This window comes from Erpetoichthys calabaricus, chromosome 11 (genome assembly GCF_900747795.2).
Source record: "Erpetoichthys calabaricus chromosome 11, fErpCal1.3, whole genome shotgun sequence".
Classification (NCBI taxonomy): Eukaryota; Metazoa; Chordata; class Cladistia; order Polypteriformes; family Polypteridae; genus Erpetoichthys; species Erpetoichthys calabaricus.
In genome coordinates, this window is record NC_041404.2 from 145,286,658 (window position 1) to 145,305,677 (window position 19,020).

The 19,020-nt window shown below is 44.7% G+C and overlaps 1 protein-coding gene across 1 annotated transcript in view; it reads left to right on the forward strand.

Annotated features, from left to right (window-relative positions):
- Nucleotides 1–4,122, forward strand: part of foxl3 (forkhead box L3) — a 10,248-nt gene extending 6,126 nt beyond the window's left edge. Inside the window, exons 2-3 of the mRNA XM_028814228.2 lie at nucleotides 1,262–1,430; nucleotides 2,970–4,122. Coding sequence (XP_028670061.2) covers nucleotides 1,262–1,430; nucleotides 2,970–3,413 — 613 coding nt within the window. The 3' untranslated portion in view covers nucleotides 3,414–4,122. The remainder of the gene's footprint in view (nucleotides 1–1,261; nucleotides 1,431–2,969) is intronic.
- The last annotated feature ends 14,898 nt before the right edge of the window (nucleotides 4,123–19,020 follow it).

Below are 19,020 nucleotides of genomic sequence, written 5' to 3' on the forward strand. Positions count from 1 at the left end.
CACTGTATTAAATATTATGAAGGGTACTGTAACTTATTTATTATTACTTATTGTTAATGACGCACTATTCTATGTTATAGTGCACTCTTTTATATGTTAATAAAGTGCACTACATACTGGAGGGCGCTATATAATAATAGTATTCCTTAACCTTTGCCATCTCGTGGCCCAGTTTGACCTTTTCGGGTTCACTGACGACCCTTCAGCAGGGTGGGGTGGTGCAGGATAAATATGCCTTAGGCGACCCACCGCGGCCCACTCGCACACCTGTTTTGCACACCACCGGACCCTGTGATGGACGGATGCCCCCTCTTTGACTGGTTCCTGTCTTGTGCCTGGTCCTGGCAGGAGAGGTTGTGCCCCCCCCACCCCCCGTGACCCCTGAATTGTTTTGTGATGTTTTATATTCGTGTTTTGTTATGTTGTTGAAGTTCTCACTTTATTTTGAGGGTCCACTTGAATCATTTCTGGGGTGGGGGGGTATTTACAGCACACTGCAGATCCTGTCAGTCAGAGGACGCCATTGTCCTGTTTATCGTGTTGCACCTTTGACTTGAGAAATTCCAAGCTGGCATCACAGGAGCGGATTTCTGTACCACTTGACGCACTTTTCCTTCAATGTCCGACGTCTTTCTTTTGAGGTGCCACGGGTTCCGTTTCTTTTGTTCTTCCATTAGCAGCTCGGGCTGGTGAAGTGACTTGCTTGGGGTCACCCAGGGTCCGCAGCACCGGGGTCTAAGACCCCAGCCTGCTGGGTTTGACATCCAAAGCCTTCACCAGTAAGCTGAATGTGTCCGAGGCTCTTGTCGTTCCCCAAATAAATTCCCGTTTCTTTTTCAGGGTCCATAATTTAGAGTGTTGGTTTCTCTCACGATTGCTGCTATAGAAACTGAGGGAGTCTTTGAGCCTCATTTCCCCCCCCCCAGCACCTTCACCAGTCTGTTTCAATGCGCCAGTTCTCTGAAGTGACCCGATACCATTTCCATTACTCATATCTAATATGGCGTTTTTATTATTGCTCCCTTTCACAGTAATAATAATTTTTTATTTATATAGCGCCTTTCCTTCATGTATGTTACTATTATTACTATTTCAATACACTGGAATGTCTCACACAGTGTAACTAAAGTGTCATTCATTGTAACGATCGGCATGCTGACACACAGAGCCTTGAAGTCACCTGCTACTTATTGTCCCTTCTGTTGTCTGCTTTATGACATTTGTTTTGTCACTTTTTACTCCCCCCCCTCCCCCCCGCCAGCTACATCGCCCTCATTGCCATGGCCATCCAGCAGAGTCCTGGCCAGAAGGTCACCCTCTCAGGCATTTATGAGTTCATTATGAAGAAGTTTCCGTACTACCGATCCAACCAGAGAGCCTGGCAGAACTCCATCCGCCACAACCTGTCCCTGAACAGCTGCTTTGTGAAGGTAACTGCCGGGGGGCATCGTCTTTCTTTTTTTTTTTTTTTTTTTGATGGGGACCCTCTGCATCTTCTAAGCGTGACGTAATTGAGGTCTTCTCATGGTCATCAATGTTGTAGCTTTAACTCAGACTTGTGTGGACATACAGGGTCACCTCCTGACTTGTGCCCGGAGCGGTTGGCACAGACTGCGATCCTCACAGCCCTGCAAATGGATGGCACAGGCGATTTCTTCTCATGAGATCTGCAGTTAGAAGCCCCCAGCTGCTATGGTAAAGATCACAAGCCCCCAGTTTGAGAGGGACACAGGTTTCTCTGCTTGACTTGCTGGAGATGTGGGTGCCTGTGCTGATCATCCCACATCGGGCGTCACCAGTCGCCCCCTTTGATAAACATAAAGAGCTGAGGGGTGTAATAAAGAGACAAAAAAAAAATGGAGAAGGTTTGGGCTTCCACCTCCATAAAGGACCAAGAACAATATGGGACTGACAGGAAAGGACAAGTGGCTGGTCTTTATAGGTGGTGGGGAGGAAGAGGCGGGCCCAAGAGGGCACAGGTGGATGTGAGGTCACTAGGAGGGCGGGGCCTGGAGAGAGACCTGGAAACTGCTTGGGGTTTAGGTGGTCTTCCCTTCTGGTGATCTGCAGAGGTGGGAGAAAAGACATTAAGTGCACATCGGCAACCCCTGACATGGCGTGCCACTCTCGGTTAAGCCCATTGACTGCCACCCATGTGCTCGTGTGTGACAGGTGGCATCTCACGGATCAGACCCCCTGCCCAGCTCTTGTCATGTTCTCTCAGTTGTCCAAGTGAGTTCCTCCACCCAGGAGCTCCTGATTTTTTTTTTTTTTTTTGCCTGTAAGGGACCGATGGGTCTTGCTCCCCTTACCTGGCTAGGATGCCATGGGCAAAGAAGGACAAGTGGGGAGCGGAGAAGTTCCCCTGCCATGCCCAGATGTGGCCACAAGTAAGATGCAGCAGCTATACTGGGGAGTTGGCATCCCAGCAACCCCTTAAGGTAACACAGAGTGGGTGACTGCCTACTATGGGTAGAACGTCTCCCCACATGCCCCCCCCCCCCCCCCCCCCCATGCTCAGGGTGGCAGCACTCTGTCTGGAGAGCCCTAGTATGGACAACTGGGAGTTGTGGTCCCATGGATTTGCCCTGGTGGTCTCTGTGGGGGCCACCAGGGGGAGTTATGGAATACTAACAGCACCAGTATCATTGTCTGACCTGGAAGTGCTTCCCAGGGGGCCCCCCACTCGACTCCGACATTGTGGCCAGTAACCTCTTTAATTGCACCTGCCCTGCCGCCTGTGTAGTTTTGCCTGGGGTTTCAGGTGATCCAGAGCCCCCTAGAGGCCACAATCCCCAATAACAAGTGGGATTGGCTGATTGGCTCTGTGCGGGTGTGGGTGTGTCCTGTGATGGATTGGCTCCACCCCCCTCAGGGCCCTGAAGTGGGTTAAGCGGGCCTGAGAACAAGTGGGGGGTCTGCCTGGCACTCTGCTTTCCTCATCCCTGACGCTTCTTCTCTACCTTCAGGTCCCGAGAACAGAAGGGAACGACAAAGGCAAAGGCAACTACTGGACGTTTGCCAGTGGCTGTGAGTCCATGCTGGACTTGTTTGAAAACGGAAACTTCCGGAGGAGGCGTAGGCGGCGGAACGTGAAGTCTGCATTCCGGGACCACGTTGAGCCAAGCGAGGATCTCCAGACCCTGGATGTGCCCCCTTCAAGCGGGATTTTGCAGTGTGGTGCGCCCGGTGACGGCAAGCAGGGGTCCGCAATCGGCTCCCACCCGTCGGACATTTTATTCTCCGGTAACAGCCGCACGGTAGGCCAGACAGAATCTGAAATTAAGTTCAGCATCGACTACATCTTGTCCGCTCCAGACCCCTCGCCAGGGCTGAGGCCCACCTGCAGTGGGGTGGTTGGCAGAGTTTACCTCTTAGAACCCCAGATCAATCTCCAGCTGTGGGCGATGTAACTGGGAGAGCCCGATGCAGCTGGGGGCTCGTGTTCTTCTTCTGCTGTACGTTTGCCACCCTGTGGCTCGAGCGCAGAGTTTGTCATCGAGGGGACTGGAGTTTCATTTAAATGTGCCACCTAAGGGGCCCACCCATCTGCACTGCCCACAAATTGCATGAATTACAACAAAGCACCCAAACTCGTTTTGTTTCTCCACAAGACGTTGGTTTCAGGTGGTCCAAGTGTGACATCTCCGAAGCTCACAGACTGAATCTTCATTTCATACATCACAGTAAAGACCACCCAGCGGATGAGGAGGCCAAGGTGGAGTAACGGGCCTGGCGATTAAACAGTAAACGAGAGAACGTCCCGGTGCACCTCGCCCTCCCAACGGCACCTAGTCCAACGGACATGGACGGCCTAAACTTCCAACTTGGTGCTACTCAGTGTTACGGAATGAAAGTTTGAAATTTGTCTGTGTTGAGATCAGTAGCTAATTATGCAGTTAAAAATGTCACTTCATACATTTGTATATTGCATCAAGTCTCCATTAAAGTGACCACGTACTGTACCTGAGACCCCATATTAGTATGTACGCTCGGCCCGTAGTGAATACCCGCCCAAGGAACCTAACTGTGTCCGCAGCTCCATAACTGCATTGCTGCCACGTCCCCATCTTTATGCTTTTTATATGCCATTCATTTATTAAATGTGTCGTTGGCAAGGTGCGGATTTTCTTTTCTATAGTTGGCATTAAATTCAGACACTTTTCCACAGAACTTGTAGTCTTTCTTTTGGGACATTGTGCATTGGGGTGGTATGGTGGCACAATAAGGAGACCAGGGCTCACATCCCCGATTGTGCATTGGGGTGGCATGGTGGCACAGTAAGGAGATCAGGGTTCACATCCCCGATTATGCATTGGGGTGGCATGGTGGCACAGTAAGGAGATCAGGGTTCACATCCCCGATTGTGCATTGGGGTGGCATGGTGGCGCAGTAAGGAGACCAGGGTTCACATCCCCGATTGTGCATTGGGGTGGCATGTTGGCAAAATAAGGAGATCAGGGTTCACATCCCCAATTGTGCATTGGGGTGGCAATGTGGCACAGTAAGGAAACCAGGGGTCACATCCCCAATTGTGCATTAGGGTGGCATAGTGGCAAAATAAGGAGACCAGGGTTCACATCCCCGATTGTGCATTGGGGTGGCATGGTGGCAAAATAAGGAGATCAGGGTTCACATCCCCAATTGTGCATTGGGGTGGCAATGTGGCACAATAAGGAAACCAGGGGTCACATCCCCAATTGTGCATTAGGGTGGCATGGTGGCAAAATAAGGAGATCAGGGTTCACATCCCCAATTGTGCATTGGGGTGGCAATGTGGCGCAGTAAGTAGACCAGGGTTCACATCCCTGATTGTGCATTGGGTTGGCACGTTGGCACAGTAAAGAGATCAGGGTTCACATCCCCGATAGTGCATTGGGGTGGCACAGTAAGGAGATCAGGGTTCACATTCCCGATTGTGCATTGGGGTGGCACAGTGGCGCAGTAAAGGAGACCAGGGTTCACATTCCCGGGTCCTGCCCGTGTGGCGCTGGCATGTTCTCCCCGTGTCTGTGTGGCTTTCCTCTGGGTGCTCCAGTTTTCTACCACAGTCCAAAGACATGCAGGTCAGGTGTGTGTGTGGTGTGTGATGGATTGGCACTCTGCCTTGTGCCCTGTGCCACCTGGCATAGGCTCCAGCAGACCCTGTTCAGTACAGACTGACATTGGGCATTACCTGTAATATGATTTTACATTCGTTATTTTGGTGTTGTGTTTTCTACGTGTCGTCCCAGTCGTTCCGATTTCCGCCATTCAACTGTGCAGATTCTAACTGTGCGTCTCCTACAGGCCGGTGACAGTCTGGATGTAAAACGCAGACACGTGCCACCCACCAAACCTCATTATTTAATGAAATGACAGACTCGTATTGGGGGCATCGGGGCACTAGTTGGTTTTTTTTAACCATCAGGTAACAGTTGGGGTTCGTTTCTTGTTAAAATATTGTTAAATAGACACATCATAAATAGAAAACCTAAAGCCTCAAGGGAAGGAGTTTTTCAAATTAAAAGCAGGACTCTTGACCAATAGATGAGGAGGAGAGGTGGGTCTTCAATTCAGAAAGCTGTTCCCATGAGGCTTTGGGGTTTCCGTCTCTTAGTGTTGGCCATTTGGGTTCACTTTACTGATTTGATTCTTCGAACTGCCCATTTATGGCACTCGATTCTTTTGATTCATTTACAGTTGAGTCGTATACAGTATGGGGAGTTCGGGGGTCCCCTTCTGATCACACCACAAATATGTCATTTAATAATTTATACATTTTTTGCATTATTTTGATATATCTGTATTTGTGTGTATATAAGTGATATCATTTGTTTATTCATTTATTGTATATATAATTATATATTTAACATAATTTATATGCCATTGTCCTGTTTCCATACACAATGCATGAGAACACATTGAAGATGATTAACTAAAATACGAAAGTCTGTTACAGAATCACAAGGGAATAAGAATCGTGCAACTCCCAATGATTTGTCCACAAGTCAAATGCATGAGAATTGTTAGACTGGTTTCTACGTAGTGACTTGTTAACGAATGAAATAAACGGGAATCATGAGACTGGTCCTCGTGTTGTGACTCGTTCGCAAATGAAATAAATGAGAATCGTTCAACTGGTTCCCGGGTAGGGGCTCATTAATTTTAAGAATGTAAATAAACGAAAATCGTTAAGCTGATTCTCGGTTAATGATTCATTCATGAAATCAACAGGCTCAAATCGCTGGACGTTTTTTCGGCTATTGACTCGCTTATGAATTAAATAAACGAGAATCGTTAGACTTTTCTCAGGTCGTGGCCTCATTCTTGAATCAAGTGATTTAGGACCGAGGAGTCGGGCGATTCTTGCGCACGCGCTTTAAACTTCTACCAGCAAAACCGAAACGCGCAGCCGACCTCACGCATGCGCTTTAGCCCTCCACTTGAGCTCCACTGAATCGATTCGTCGATGCTCATCAATCGATTCGTGTGATTTCCCCCTAGTAGTCACTGCCCGTCGCTGCTGTTTATGATGCGAGAGGCGAGACCCCGCTCTTTGGCGGTCGGGCCTTCCTGTTAAAATCTTCCTCTTCTGATTTTTAATTCTGTTAATTTTATCTCGGGGAGTCACAGTGGCTCCGTGGTTAGCCTACATAGGTCTATATTTGGCTGCTCCCCTAACCCCCAGGGGCACTTAAAAGACCACCACACCCCTTCAGACCACTCAAAGCCAGCCCAGTCTCGCCGTCCCCTTTAACTTCAACGCCTTTCGCGGAGTTTGCCAAAGTTTCTGAACATTTCCGCGATTTCGTCGAACTCCGCGGGGTTCGTTCATCAGTAATTGAGCTCTCATGGACTGTTTCTCTGCTGTAAGGAGATCATTTTGAGAATCTTCCAAGGCTTTATGCATGTGGGTTGGTTTTGAAATCCGAAATTAAAAAATTATATATATGGGACAGCACGCTCTGTGAGTGAGGACTTCATGAAAGCTGAATGTTCAGCACATTTCAATGACATCTGGTCAATGGGAGCCGAGTCGTTTCCTGCAGACAGACGGACAGACGGACAGGACAACGACAACATTCGTCACGTGTGGATTTTATACAAACGCACCTCAAAAGGGCAGGACAGGGGAGTTCAGGCAACACCTAAAAACGACTTCTGAGCGCTTGAAATCGCTTCACGAGGAAGTCCCCACCACCATGACGTACCACCATGTTTAGTTATGCACCACACTGGCATTTTTTCCCCCAACTTCTTTTTTGTCAGATGGATTTGAAGTTGCGCCGGCCACATCAACTGACCCCCTAATGAAGTACGAGGGGTCAAAGGTCCTCCTTCAGAAAACTTAAAAAAAAAAAAAAAAAAGCGGGCATCGGTAATATCAAAAATATTATTATTAAAAAAATATTATTAATATTAAAAAATATATTTAAAAAAATATGAATATTAGAAAAAAAACAGCGGGCATCAGTAATATCAGCCTGTCGCCGGTGGTCCTAACTCTCTAAGAGGCACTCCCAGGTATTAATTGGTATATCATTTTCGACCATTTCAGGGTCGCAGGTTACGAATCTGAGGTGATTTTTGATCCTTTACTAGCTGTCTATGGACCCGACAGATGGTGACAAATGACACATTTCTAATACAATCGAGAATATCCAGACGTTAAACATTGAAACCGGAGCACACACTTTCATACTTCAAACACCCGACACAACTCTTCTTTTTTTATTATGTAAGTCTGTCTTTACATTTACATTTCTTATGAACACCACGAATTAGGGGGGAATTACGTTAATCCAGACTTCATTTCATGATGGAGACGCCGAGACGAACAGAAGAGCCAATCTAAATGCCCCCCATTGTAGGTGTTAAGAATGGCAAGAGCAGAGGGGGCCACAATCAGCCATTAATACAGGAACTAAAAAAAAGGCACATTCTGATTTGTGAATTTAGATAGATAGATAGATGTGAAAGGAACTATATAATAGATAGATAGAGAAAATACGTGAAAGGCACTATATAACAGATAGACAGAATATGTGGAAAAGAATATATAATAGACAGAATATGTGAAAGGCACTATATAATAGATAAATAGACAGAATACGTGAAAGGCACTATATAATAGAATATGTGAAAAAGAATATATAATAGACAGACAGAATATGTGAAAGGCACTATATAATAGATAAATAGACAGAATACGTGAAAGGCACTATATAATAGATAGCCAGAATATGTGGAAAAGAATATATAATAGGCAGAATATGTGAAAGGTACTACATAATAGATAAATAGAGAGAATACGTGAAAGGCACTATATAATAGACAGAATATGTGGAAAAGAATATATAATAGACAGACAGAATATGTGAAAGGCACTATATAATAGATAAATAGACAGATACGTGAAAGGCACTATATAATAGAATATGTGAAAAAGAATATATAATAGACAGAATACGTGAAAGGCACTATATAATAGATAAACAGAATATGTGGAAAAGATATATAATAGACAGACAGAATATGTGAAAGGCACTATATAATAGATAAATAGACAGAATACGTGAAAGGCACTATATAATAGACAGAGTATGTGAAAAAGAATATATACTAGACAGACAGAATACATGACAGGCACTATATAATAGACAGAATATGTGAAAAAGGATATATAATAGACAGAATATGTGAAAGGCACTATATAATAGATAAATAGACAGAATACATGAAAGGCACTATATAATAGACAGAATATGTGAAAAAGAATATATAATAGACAGACAGAATATGTGAAAGGCACTATAAAATAGATAAATAGACAGAATATGTGAAAGGCACTATATAATAGATAGACAGAATATGTGGAAAAGAATATATAATAGACAGACAGAATATGTGAAAGGCACCATATAATAGATAAATAGACAAAATACATGAAAGGCACTATATAATTGAAAGAGAAGGCAATATGTAATGGACAGATAGAAGTGAAAGGCACTATATAAGAGACAGATACAATAAGTGAAAAATAAAGAGAGATCTGAAAGGCACTATATAATAGATAGATATCCTCACAGGTGGCACAGTGGTAGTGCTGCTGCTTTGCAGTAAGGAGACTGTGGAAGATTTTGGGTTCTCTTCCCGGCTCCCCTCTGTGTGTATAGCGCTTTGAGTACTGAGAAAATTGCTATATAAATGTAATTAATTATTATTACAGACAGAAGTAAAAAGTACAATATAAGAAATATATGTGGAAAGTGCTATATAATAGACAGATACTAAAAGTAGACAAGGAGATCGATGTGTAAGGCACTATATAAAACACAGGCAGTAGACATGACAAATATAGAAAGTTTGAGTTGTGAACGGCATAATATAATAAACAGACTGACAGAGGTGAAAGGCAGTATATAGTAGACAAATTAAAGATAGACTGTATAATAGACAGACAGATGTGAAAACCACTGTATGATAGATAGAGAGCTGGATTGAAGTGAAAGGCACTATATAGCAGACAGATCTTCTCTATTTGTCACAATGTGGATTAGCCTGAGTGGTTAAGGACACCACAGACATCTTCCAAATTCTTTCTCTTCCTCTTTGATGGCCGTCGTGATGCGCCCCCCACTCGTCGCTTTGGCTCCCTGAAGTATTTAATGTCAGTCCTTTCTGGACCGGCCTTAGTGGCTCTCGTCAGTGAAGGGGTCTTTAAGTTGCCGGTGATCCGTTGCCAGTTCCAGGCTGGGTTAGAAGTGTACGATGAGAGCTGCCCGCTGAGGTGCCGTGCCAAGTCGCCCAGTCAGTCGCCACAGTGCTGGGCCCTCGCTGTACCCGTCGTTTATTTAGCCTAAAGTCTCCTAATCTACGAGGCATTTGAAAATCTGAGGCAGCTAAAGACAAATTGTGGGGGGAGTCCGCCTGTACCCCACGGTGAGCCTCTTGTGTTTTTCGGGTGACCTTTCCAGCCCCTCCAGCTGGTGTTTTCCTAATGGCTAATTTAAACACATTTTATTCATAAAAATGCAGCATTAAGATGAGGTTGTAACATTTATTTTCCATGCGGGGGATATCAATCATGCCAGGTGTTCAGGAATGAAGGGGACATTTTCTCGATTTAACCTTTACGTTACTCAAACGACACGCCGTAGGTTGCACTGAACTTAACATGAGTGGCATTTAATCCGGCGCTCCCTCTCGAGGTGAGAGTGAGATGTGACCTTATTCAAATGCTCTCGCCATTACAACACTTTTCCTAATGCAATTATAATTAAAGACTTTATGCCTTCTTGCAAATCCTCTGATCGATCATTGATATTAACATTAATATTGTATTGCCCCCAAGCAAATGTCTACCACTAGAAGTGTTACGGATCAGTAAGTTTCCATTAACAAAGTTGTTGATGTATTGCCATATTCCAGGGATACATTAAGGTAAATTAACTTAGCATAAATGGGCTGGTGCAGATCTGAGGGAACGCAGTGGGGCTGCACGAGGACGGAGCTGAAGAGGCGCACACCTCAGTCACGGGGGGGGGGGGAAAGAAAAGCCCCTGCACTCGGTCATGTCTGAGAGATCTGGCAGGATCAGCCATGTCGAGGGGCTTGGGGACAACTCGGCTTCAGAAGTGACCATCAGGCTTATTTTTAAGGCCAAGTCACATGATCCAGACATCTGATGGAAATGATTTTGGGGACGGAGAAGTAGCAGAACAACAGGAGCTAGCAGGATCAACCTTAGACCAACGTGAACATGAATGAAGGTGGGAAAAGGGAAAGAAAAGAGAGATCTGAAGTAGTCTGCCTCGTGGACGGTACGGGAGTCAGAGATCAGACCCTAAAAATAATAATAAGTAGGGAAAAAGTAGGACTAGAGGTGGCAGAAAAGCAAAATCTAACAGGGTTAGCCTCATAGCTAATGTAGAATGTGATGAAAGGTTAAAGCAGAAGAAAAAAAAAAAGAAAGAGGAGATCTGAGAAGGTCAACCTCATGAATTCAGAGACATGACAAACAAAAATAACAAGTGAGATAAAGCAGCGTAACAGCAAGGTCTGTTCAGATCAGCCACACGGAGGGTATAGAATTTAGAGATCGGACCATTAAAATAATATTAAGAAATACGGTGAAGTAGGACTAGAAGGAGACCTGCAAAGATCAGCTTCATTTGAGGTAGTCAACTCAGAGATCTGACAAAAAATAACAAGACAGACAACGTAGCAGCAAAGACAAATCTTACCTGGTCAGCCTCATAGCTAACATGGCATGTGAAGATGAATGACGAGGTTAAAGCGGCAAAACAGAGGGATCTGAGAAGAACCTCCTCATACGAGACGCAACATTCGGAGATCTAACAAACAAAATGAATATGTGAGGTAAAGCAGCATAACAGCAAAATCTGACAGGGTCAGCCTCATAGATGGCATACAAGTTAGAGATTTGACCATTGAAATTAGATTATGTAGGGTAGAGCAGCATTAGATGGAGATCTGAGATGGTCAACCTTATAGGAGGCACAGGGTTCAAAGATCTGATAAACTAAGGTAAAGCAGCAGAAAAGCAAGAGCTGACAGGGTTAGCCTCATAGATGGCATACGAGTTAGAGATTTGACCATTAAAATGACATTTAGTAGGGTAGAGCAGCATTCAATGGAGATCTGAGATGGTCAACCTTATAGGAGGCACAGGACTTAAAGATCTGATAAGCTAAGGTAAAGCAGCGGAAAAGCAAGAGCTGACAGGGTCAGCCTCATAGATGGCATACGAGTTAGAGATTTGACCATTGAAATTAGATTATGTAGGGTAGAGAAGCATTAGATGGAAATCTGAGATGGTCAACCTCATAGGAGGCACAGGGCTCAAAGATCTGATAAGCTAAGGTAAAGCAGCAGAAAAGCAAGAGCTGACAGGGTTAGCCTCATAGATGGCATACGAGTTAGAGATTTGACCATTAAAATGACATTTAGTAGGGTAGAGCAGCATTCGATGGAGATCTGAGATGGTCAACCTTATAGGAGGCACAGGGTTCAAAGATCTGATAAACTAAGGTAAAGCAGCGGAAAAGCAAGAGCTGACAGGGTCAGCATCATAGATGGTATACAATTCAGAGATCTGACCATTAAAAATCATATCAAGTAGGATAAAGTGGGACTACAACTGAGAAGGTCGACTTCATAGAAGGCACTCGATTCAGAGAGCTGACAAGAAATAAAAAGTAGAAAATCAAAATCTAACAGGGTTGGCCTCATAGCTAAGGTAGAATGTGAAGATGAATGAAGAGGTTAAAGCAGCAGAAAAAATTAGGGATCTGAGAAAGTCAACCTCATGAATTCAGAGACGTGACAAACTAAAATAACAAGTGAGGTAAAGCAGCATAACAGCAAGATCTGTTCAGATCAGCCACACAGATGGTATAGAATTCAGAGATCTGACCATTAAAAACAATATTAAATATGGTGAAGCAGGACAAGAAGGAGACCTGAGAAGACCAGCCTCATATGAGGGCCTCAATTCAGAGATCTGACAAAAACTAACAAGAGAGAAAACATAGCAGCAAAGTCAAATCAAACCTAGTCAGCCTCATAGCTAACATGGCATGTGAAGATGAATGACGAGGTTAAAGCGGCAAAAAAGAGGGATCTGAGAAGAACCTCCTCATACGAGACGCAACATTCAGAGATCTAACAAACAAAATGAATATGTGAGGTAAAGCAGCATAACGACAAAATCTGACAGGGTCAGCCTCATAGATGGCATACGAGTCAGAGATTTAACCATTAAAATTAGATTATGTAGGGTAGAGCAGCATTAGATGGAGATCTGAGATGGTCAACCTTATAGGAGGCACAGGGTTCAAAGATCTGATAAACTAAGGTAAAACAGCGGAAAAGCAAGAGCTGACAGGGTTAGCCTCATAGATGGCATACAATTCAGAGATCTGACAATAAAAATAATATCAAGTAGGGTAAAGTAGGACTAGAGGGAGACCTGAGAAGGTCAACTCCATAGGAGGCACTTGATTCAGAGATGTGTCAAAAAATATATCAAGTAAAGTAAAGTAGCAGAAAAGCAAAGTCTAATGAGGTTAGCCTCATAGCTAACATAGAATGTGAAGATGAATGAAGAAATGAATGCACAAAAAAAATTAAAAAGAGGGATCTGAGAAGGTCAGCTTCATAGGAGGCACTGAATTCAGAGATCTGACAAACAAGTGAGGTAAAGTCACAGAAGAGCAAAATCAGCCCCAAAGTTGATAAAGGATCCAAAGATCCAATGTGAACATAAATGACAGGAGAAAAAGTGGGATGTGAACTGGTCAGCCTCATAGGTGGCACAGAATTTGTGCATCTGTAACATAAAGTGGCAGCGGAGGGAGATCTGAGATGGTCAACCTCATAGGAGGCACTGGATTCAGAGATCTGACAAAAAAGAGTAAAGTCACAGAACAGCAACACCTGACAGGGTCAGCCGCATATGAGGCATGTCAGAGATCCGGCCAAAAAAATTAAGGAAAAGTACCATAACAGCAACATCTATCAAGGTCCACCTCATAGCATTCATGTACACCTAAATGAGGAGGGTGAAGCAGCAGGCAGAGTGGCATCTGAACTGGTCAGCTTCATAGGTGGCACAGAATTTGTAGAACTTCAAGGTAAAGTGGCAACTCCGTTGATGGCTCTCTCTTGCAGATGACACCAGTATGTGTAATTATCTCCAAATCTTCTTGACGTTTTGAGGACATAATGGATGGTCTGGTCTCCCGACTGGTCTGGAGGAAGGTTCCTTTTCTTACTGGGAGACCTTTATGGAAGGACAGTGTGGATGGAGGCCCACCTCAGCTGGGATGGTTCCTATTCCCTTTTTCCCAGTCGTGGAGTAATAATGGGTGGACTGGGAGAGGCTACCAGCCTAGAACAGCTCGTCCCTCAGGTGGTGGTGGTCCTTAGGCCCCAGTTTGGGCAGCCCTATTGGGGGTCCAGGGGGGCACACTGTCGGGTTTAACCCCGATCTCTAATGTGATGGCACCCGAAGTATTCCTGAATCCAGCATAAAAGAGACCATCTCACCTCGAGTTGGGTGGGGGGGGGTTGGACACGGCTTGTAGCGGAAAAGCACAAGGAGAGAAAATGGAAGGGCAGGGTGGTGTCCTGATGGGAAGATGGTCAAATAAAAGATCCTTTGTTTGAACCTGGGACTGTGTGTTAGCAGTTGTGTCAGAGGGGTTTGGGGCTCTGGGACTCCCCCTACAGGTCACACTTGCTACTTAAACTGTCATAAACTGGAGGAAAAGAAAAGGAGAGCGCAAGGAAATGGCCGGGAAGGGACGACCCGCGAGAGAGAAACGCCGATGAAGCCAGAAATGAGTTAAAGCCTTACGAGGAAAACAAAAAAAACCATTTGAAGGGGCAAATTTGCGCAACAGCAGCCGCGGACTTCCAGCTCAAGGCTACCTTGATGAGATTGCATTAGAAATTGGGGAGGCAATCAAGTGCAACTTCATTAATAGCTAAAGAGTAAACACAGAGCAGTAATTTAATGTTATCTTTATTTACCCTTTTCACGAACGCGTTCTGTTGCGGGAAACAAGACCCCCGTAGTCACAGAGGACCTCATCACGAGCTTAGTCGGCGTTGTGGAATCACCGGGATGGTGGGGAGGGGGGGGGGGGGGGGGGGGGGGGGGGGGGGGGGGGGGGGGGGGGGGGGGGGGGGGGGGGGGGGGGGGGTTATTTGGGTTAGGTACGCTCTTGGGATAAAATACACGCAATGTGCAAATTATGAGGGACCCCTGTAACCCCTGGCTATCCGTCTAATTATCTAGTCGGCCAATCAGGTGGCAGCAGTGCATTGCGTTAAAATCCTGCAGACACGGGACGGGAGCTTCAGTTCAAACACCGGAATGGGGTGAAAAAAAAAAGGTCACCTTAATGATTTTGGCGTTTCGGTGCAAGATGGTCGGTGACAAACGGGCTAGTTTGAGTATTTCCGTAACTGCTGATCTCCTGGAGTTTACGCAGAATGGGGTGAATATACAAAAAAAAAAATATCATCCCGTGAGGAGCAGGTCTGTGGATGGAGACGCCTTGTCGGGTCAAGAAGAATAGCCAGAGCTGCTGAAAAGGCTGCGCTAACTCAGACAGCCGCTCTGTACGATTGTGGTGGGCAGAACAGCATCTCATTGAGGTCCGGGGCGTTGGGCTGCAACAGCAGAAGACCACATGGGGTTCCATTCCAGTCAGCCACGAATAGAAAGCTGAGGCTGCAGTGGGCACAGGCTCACCAGGAGTGGACAGCTGAGGACTGGAAAACCATCGCCTGGTCTGAAGATTCTCGAATTGTTTTGAGGCACAGAGAAGGTTGGCACCAGCAGAATGAATCCTTGCCTCCAAATTGCATTGTGTCAGCAGTCCAGGCTGGTGGTGGTGGTGGTGGTGGTGCTGGTGGATTTGTGATGGTGTGGGGAATGTTTACTTGGCACACTTTGAGCCCATAAATACCAGTCAATCATCGCCTGAATGCCATGGCCTGTCTACGTATTGTCGCTGATGCTGTGTACCTCTTCATCATTCACCCATCGTCTAAAGGCTGCATTCTGCATGGCATGGCAAACAGTTTCGTGAACATGACAATGAATTTTGTGTTCTTCCGTGGCCTTCACAGGTCACCAATCTGAATCCAACAGAGCACCTTTGGGATGTGATGGAACGGGAGATTCACAGCCCGACAAGTCTACAAAAACTGTGTGATGCACTCATGCCAATATGGCCCAGGATCTCAAAGGAACGTTTTCAACAACTGGCTGCCAAGAATTGAAGCTGTTTAGACAGGAAAACGGAGGTCCTGTCCGGTATCTGGGTAGTGGTCCGAAGAATTTGATCAGAGTAGGACTTAACAAGCATTGGTAGTCCAGTGCATGCTTGGCACTCCAGTGCCAACCCAAAGAAACAAAACACCACCACATGTGAGGAGACCATAAAGAATAAAGAAAAAAAAAAAAAAACAGAAACTAAATCACATAAAAAAGCACCTTTAATTGTGAAAAAGCGGACCGAGCCAACGGGCACCGTACATTTTTCTTCAGAAGTAACAGATTGATGTTCTTGTGCCCAGCTCAGGCAGGGCTGCTGTGCAGTTTGTTCTGAACAAATGAATAGACTTGCTGTTGTTAAAGCGCCCTACATGAGAAAACTGTGATGCTAGTAAGATAAGACATGAACAGCTGGCACCATTGACTCGAGGGCAACTGCCAATGCCATCCTGTCCCCTGTCTGCTCCGATATAACATGGGGGTGCCAGTTTACATGAACCTGCAGATCAAATCATTTTAACATCTTGGCATTTAGTTAAACAGGCTGTGCTGCTGATATTGGAGGGTGCCAAGCAGTGCCAGTGTCTTATGTAATCCCGCCTGAGGCCAGGCACACTTTTGCTGCCTCCTTTTTTAAACTTAATCTGTCTGTCTGTCTGTCTGTCTGTCTGTCTGTCTGTCCTTTCTCAATATATAGCTCAACCCCCTGTGGACCACTTTGTTGAAATATCCATCCATCCATTATCCAACCCGCTATATCCTAACTACAGGGTCACGGGGGTCTGCTGGAGCCAATCCCAGCCAACACAGGGCACAAGGCAGGAAACAAACCCCAGGCAGGGCGCCAGCCCACCGCAGGGCACACACACACACAGACACACACACCCACACCTACTAGGGACAATTTAGAATCGCCAATCCACCTAACCTGCATGTCTTTGGACTGTGGGAGGAAACCCACGCAGACACGGGGAGAACATGCAAACTCCACGCAGGGAGGTCCCTGGAAGCAAACCTGGGTCTATTAACTGCGAGGCAGCAGCACTACCCACTGTGCCACCGTGCCGCCCTTGTTGAAATATGGCACACTTTTTTTTCAAAGAAATTTTTTGAGACAGTTCCATTTTTTTTAGATATATTGAAAATCTGCAAAACCTGTCCACCCTAAAACATTCTGTGTGACTTTGATTACAAATTGTTAGATTTTAGCCAGGACTCCTCCTCTGGCTGGGGTTCAAATTTTTCTTTTGTTCAATCTGGATTCTTTTGTCTATATGCATTGTGTTATTTACTTATTGTTTGTGTTCCAAGGCAGTCTTTGTTCTGTGCCATTGTGGGTGATTCCCCAAGAGGTGGGACCACCTGCCCATTGTTGCTAGGAGGGACTGCCCCTCAGCCACATATAGATGAGAGTTTCCCACAGTTCTTGGCAGTTAATTTTTGCTTAAGCTTTCTCTCTGGAGCTCCAAGTAGGTGGAGCTAACTTAATTGGCATTACTTGGCCTGATATGAGACAGACAACCCCCCTACAACCCTAATCTTAACCATGGTGTAAAAGGGTGGAGCTCTGGAGGTCTACATCTAGACTTTACTTGTGCCAATCAACTCCACCTACTTGGAGCTCCAAGGTGGAGGCTCCAAGGTACAGACAAATTCGCTTCATTTCACATTCCAACAGATGGTGTTTAATAAATATTAACACTACTTTTATGAATCCCAAACCAAATGGCAGAGACATATGTCCTGAACAGTGCCAAAAATGCCCACTGAAGGGTAAAACATCGTCAAAAAAATGCATTGCTACATATGTCTGTGGTTCGCCATTTATTGGAATGACAAATGCAATGCACGCGTCTCTGTTACATGCCATTTGCAATGGGATTTGTAAAACCAGTGGTAATATTTGTGATGTTGTCTTATTTTAATTTCTTATTTTGTCTTTTATTTCTCTTCTCTTCATTATGTAAAGCACTTTGAGCTACTTTTTGTATGAAAATGTGCTATATAAATAAATGTTGTTGTTGTTGTTGTGGGAATCACAACATTCAATGCATTTTATTACTACAAATGTTTGTGGTGCACCATCTGTTGGAATGACAAGTGCAAAGCATTTAGTACTGTAAATGTTTGTGATGCACCATCTGTTGGAAAGACAAGTGCAATGCATTTTATTACTACAAATATTTGTGATGCACCATCTGTTGGAATGACAAGTGCAATGCATTTTATTGCTACAAATGTTTGTGATGCACCATCTGTTGGAAAGACAAGTGCAATGCATTTTATTACTACAAATGTTTGTGATGCACCATCTGTTGGAATGGCAAATGCAAATCATTTTAGTACTATAAATGTTTGTGATGCACCATCTGTTGGATTGACAAGTGCAAAGCATTTTTGTACTGTAAATGTTTGTGACGCACCATCTGTTAGAAAGACAAGTGCAATGCATTTTATTACTACAAATGTTTGTGATGCACCATCTGTTGGAATGACAAGTGCAAAGCATTTTAGTACTGTAAATGTTTATGATGCACCATCTGTTGGAAAGACAAGTGCAATGCATTTAATTACGACAAATGTTTAGTACTATAAATGTTTGTGATGCACCATCTGTTGGAATGACAAGTGCAAAGCATTTTAGTACTATAAATGTTTGTGATGCACCATCTGTTGGAAAGACAAGTGCAATACATTTTATTACTACAAATGTTTGTGATGCACCATCTGTTGGAATGACAGACATAGCAACCAGATGGACACACAGATACACACTTATCCTTTTTATCATTATCCTTTTTATCAGCATGGATATTAAAAATATATATTGCTGCATGATAATGCTGCCTTTACCAAAGTGCCACCTGAAGTGACTGTCTCACTGCCTCACCCCCCTGTGCCAGGCCTGGTGCCAAATATGCCACTGTTTTAGAGTATCCTCTTTCAGACCAAACAAATCTAATGTGTGATTTAATTCAGCAGGCCCTTCATTCATAAACGTGTCCTAACAGTATGGAGCCTTTGCTGGTGTCATTGGACTTTCTCATGGGATGACCTCGACGGTGACTCGTATGAGCTGGCAGGCTCTTTGATTCCATCAAATTCTGAGGTTGTACATTTTATTCAGTACCAGGCTGAGCCATTGTTTTCTGTCTTATTTTGCCTCTTACAGTCACAGAAGTCACTGGACCACCCATGTGTGTTTTATTTATTTATTTTAAGAG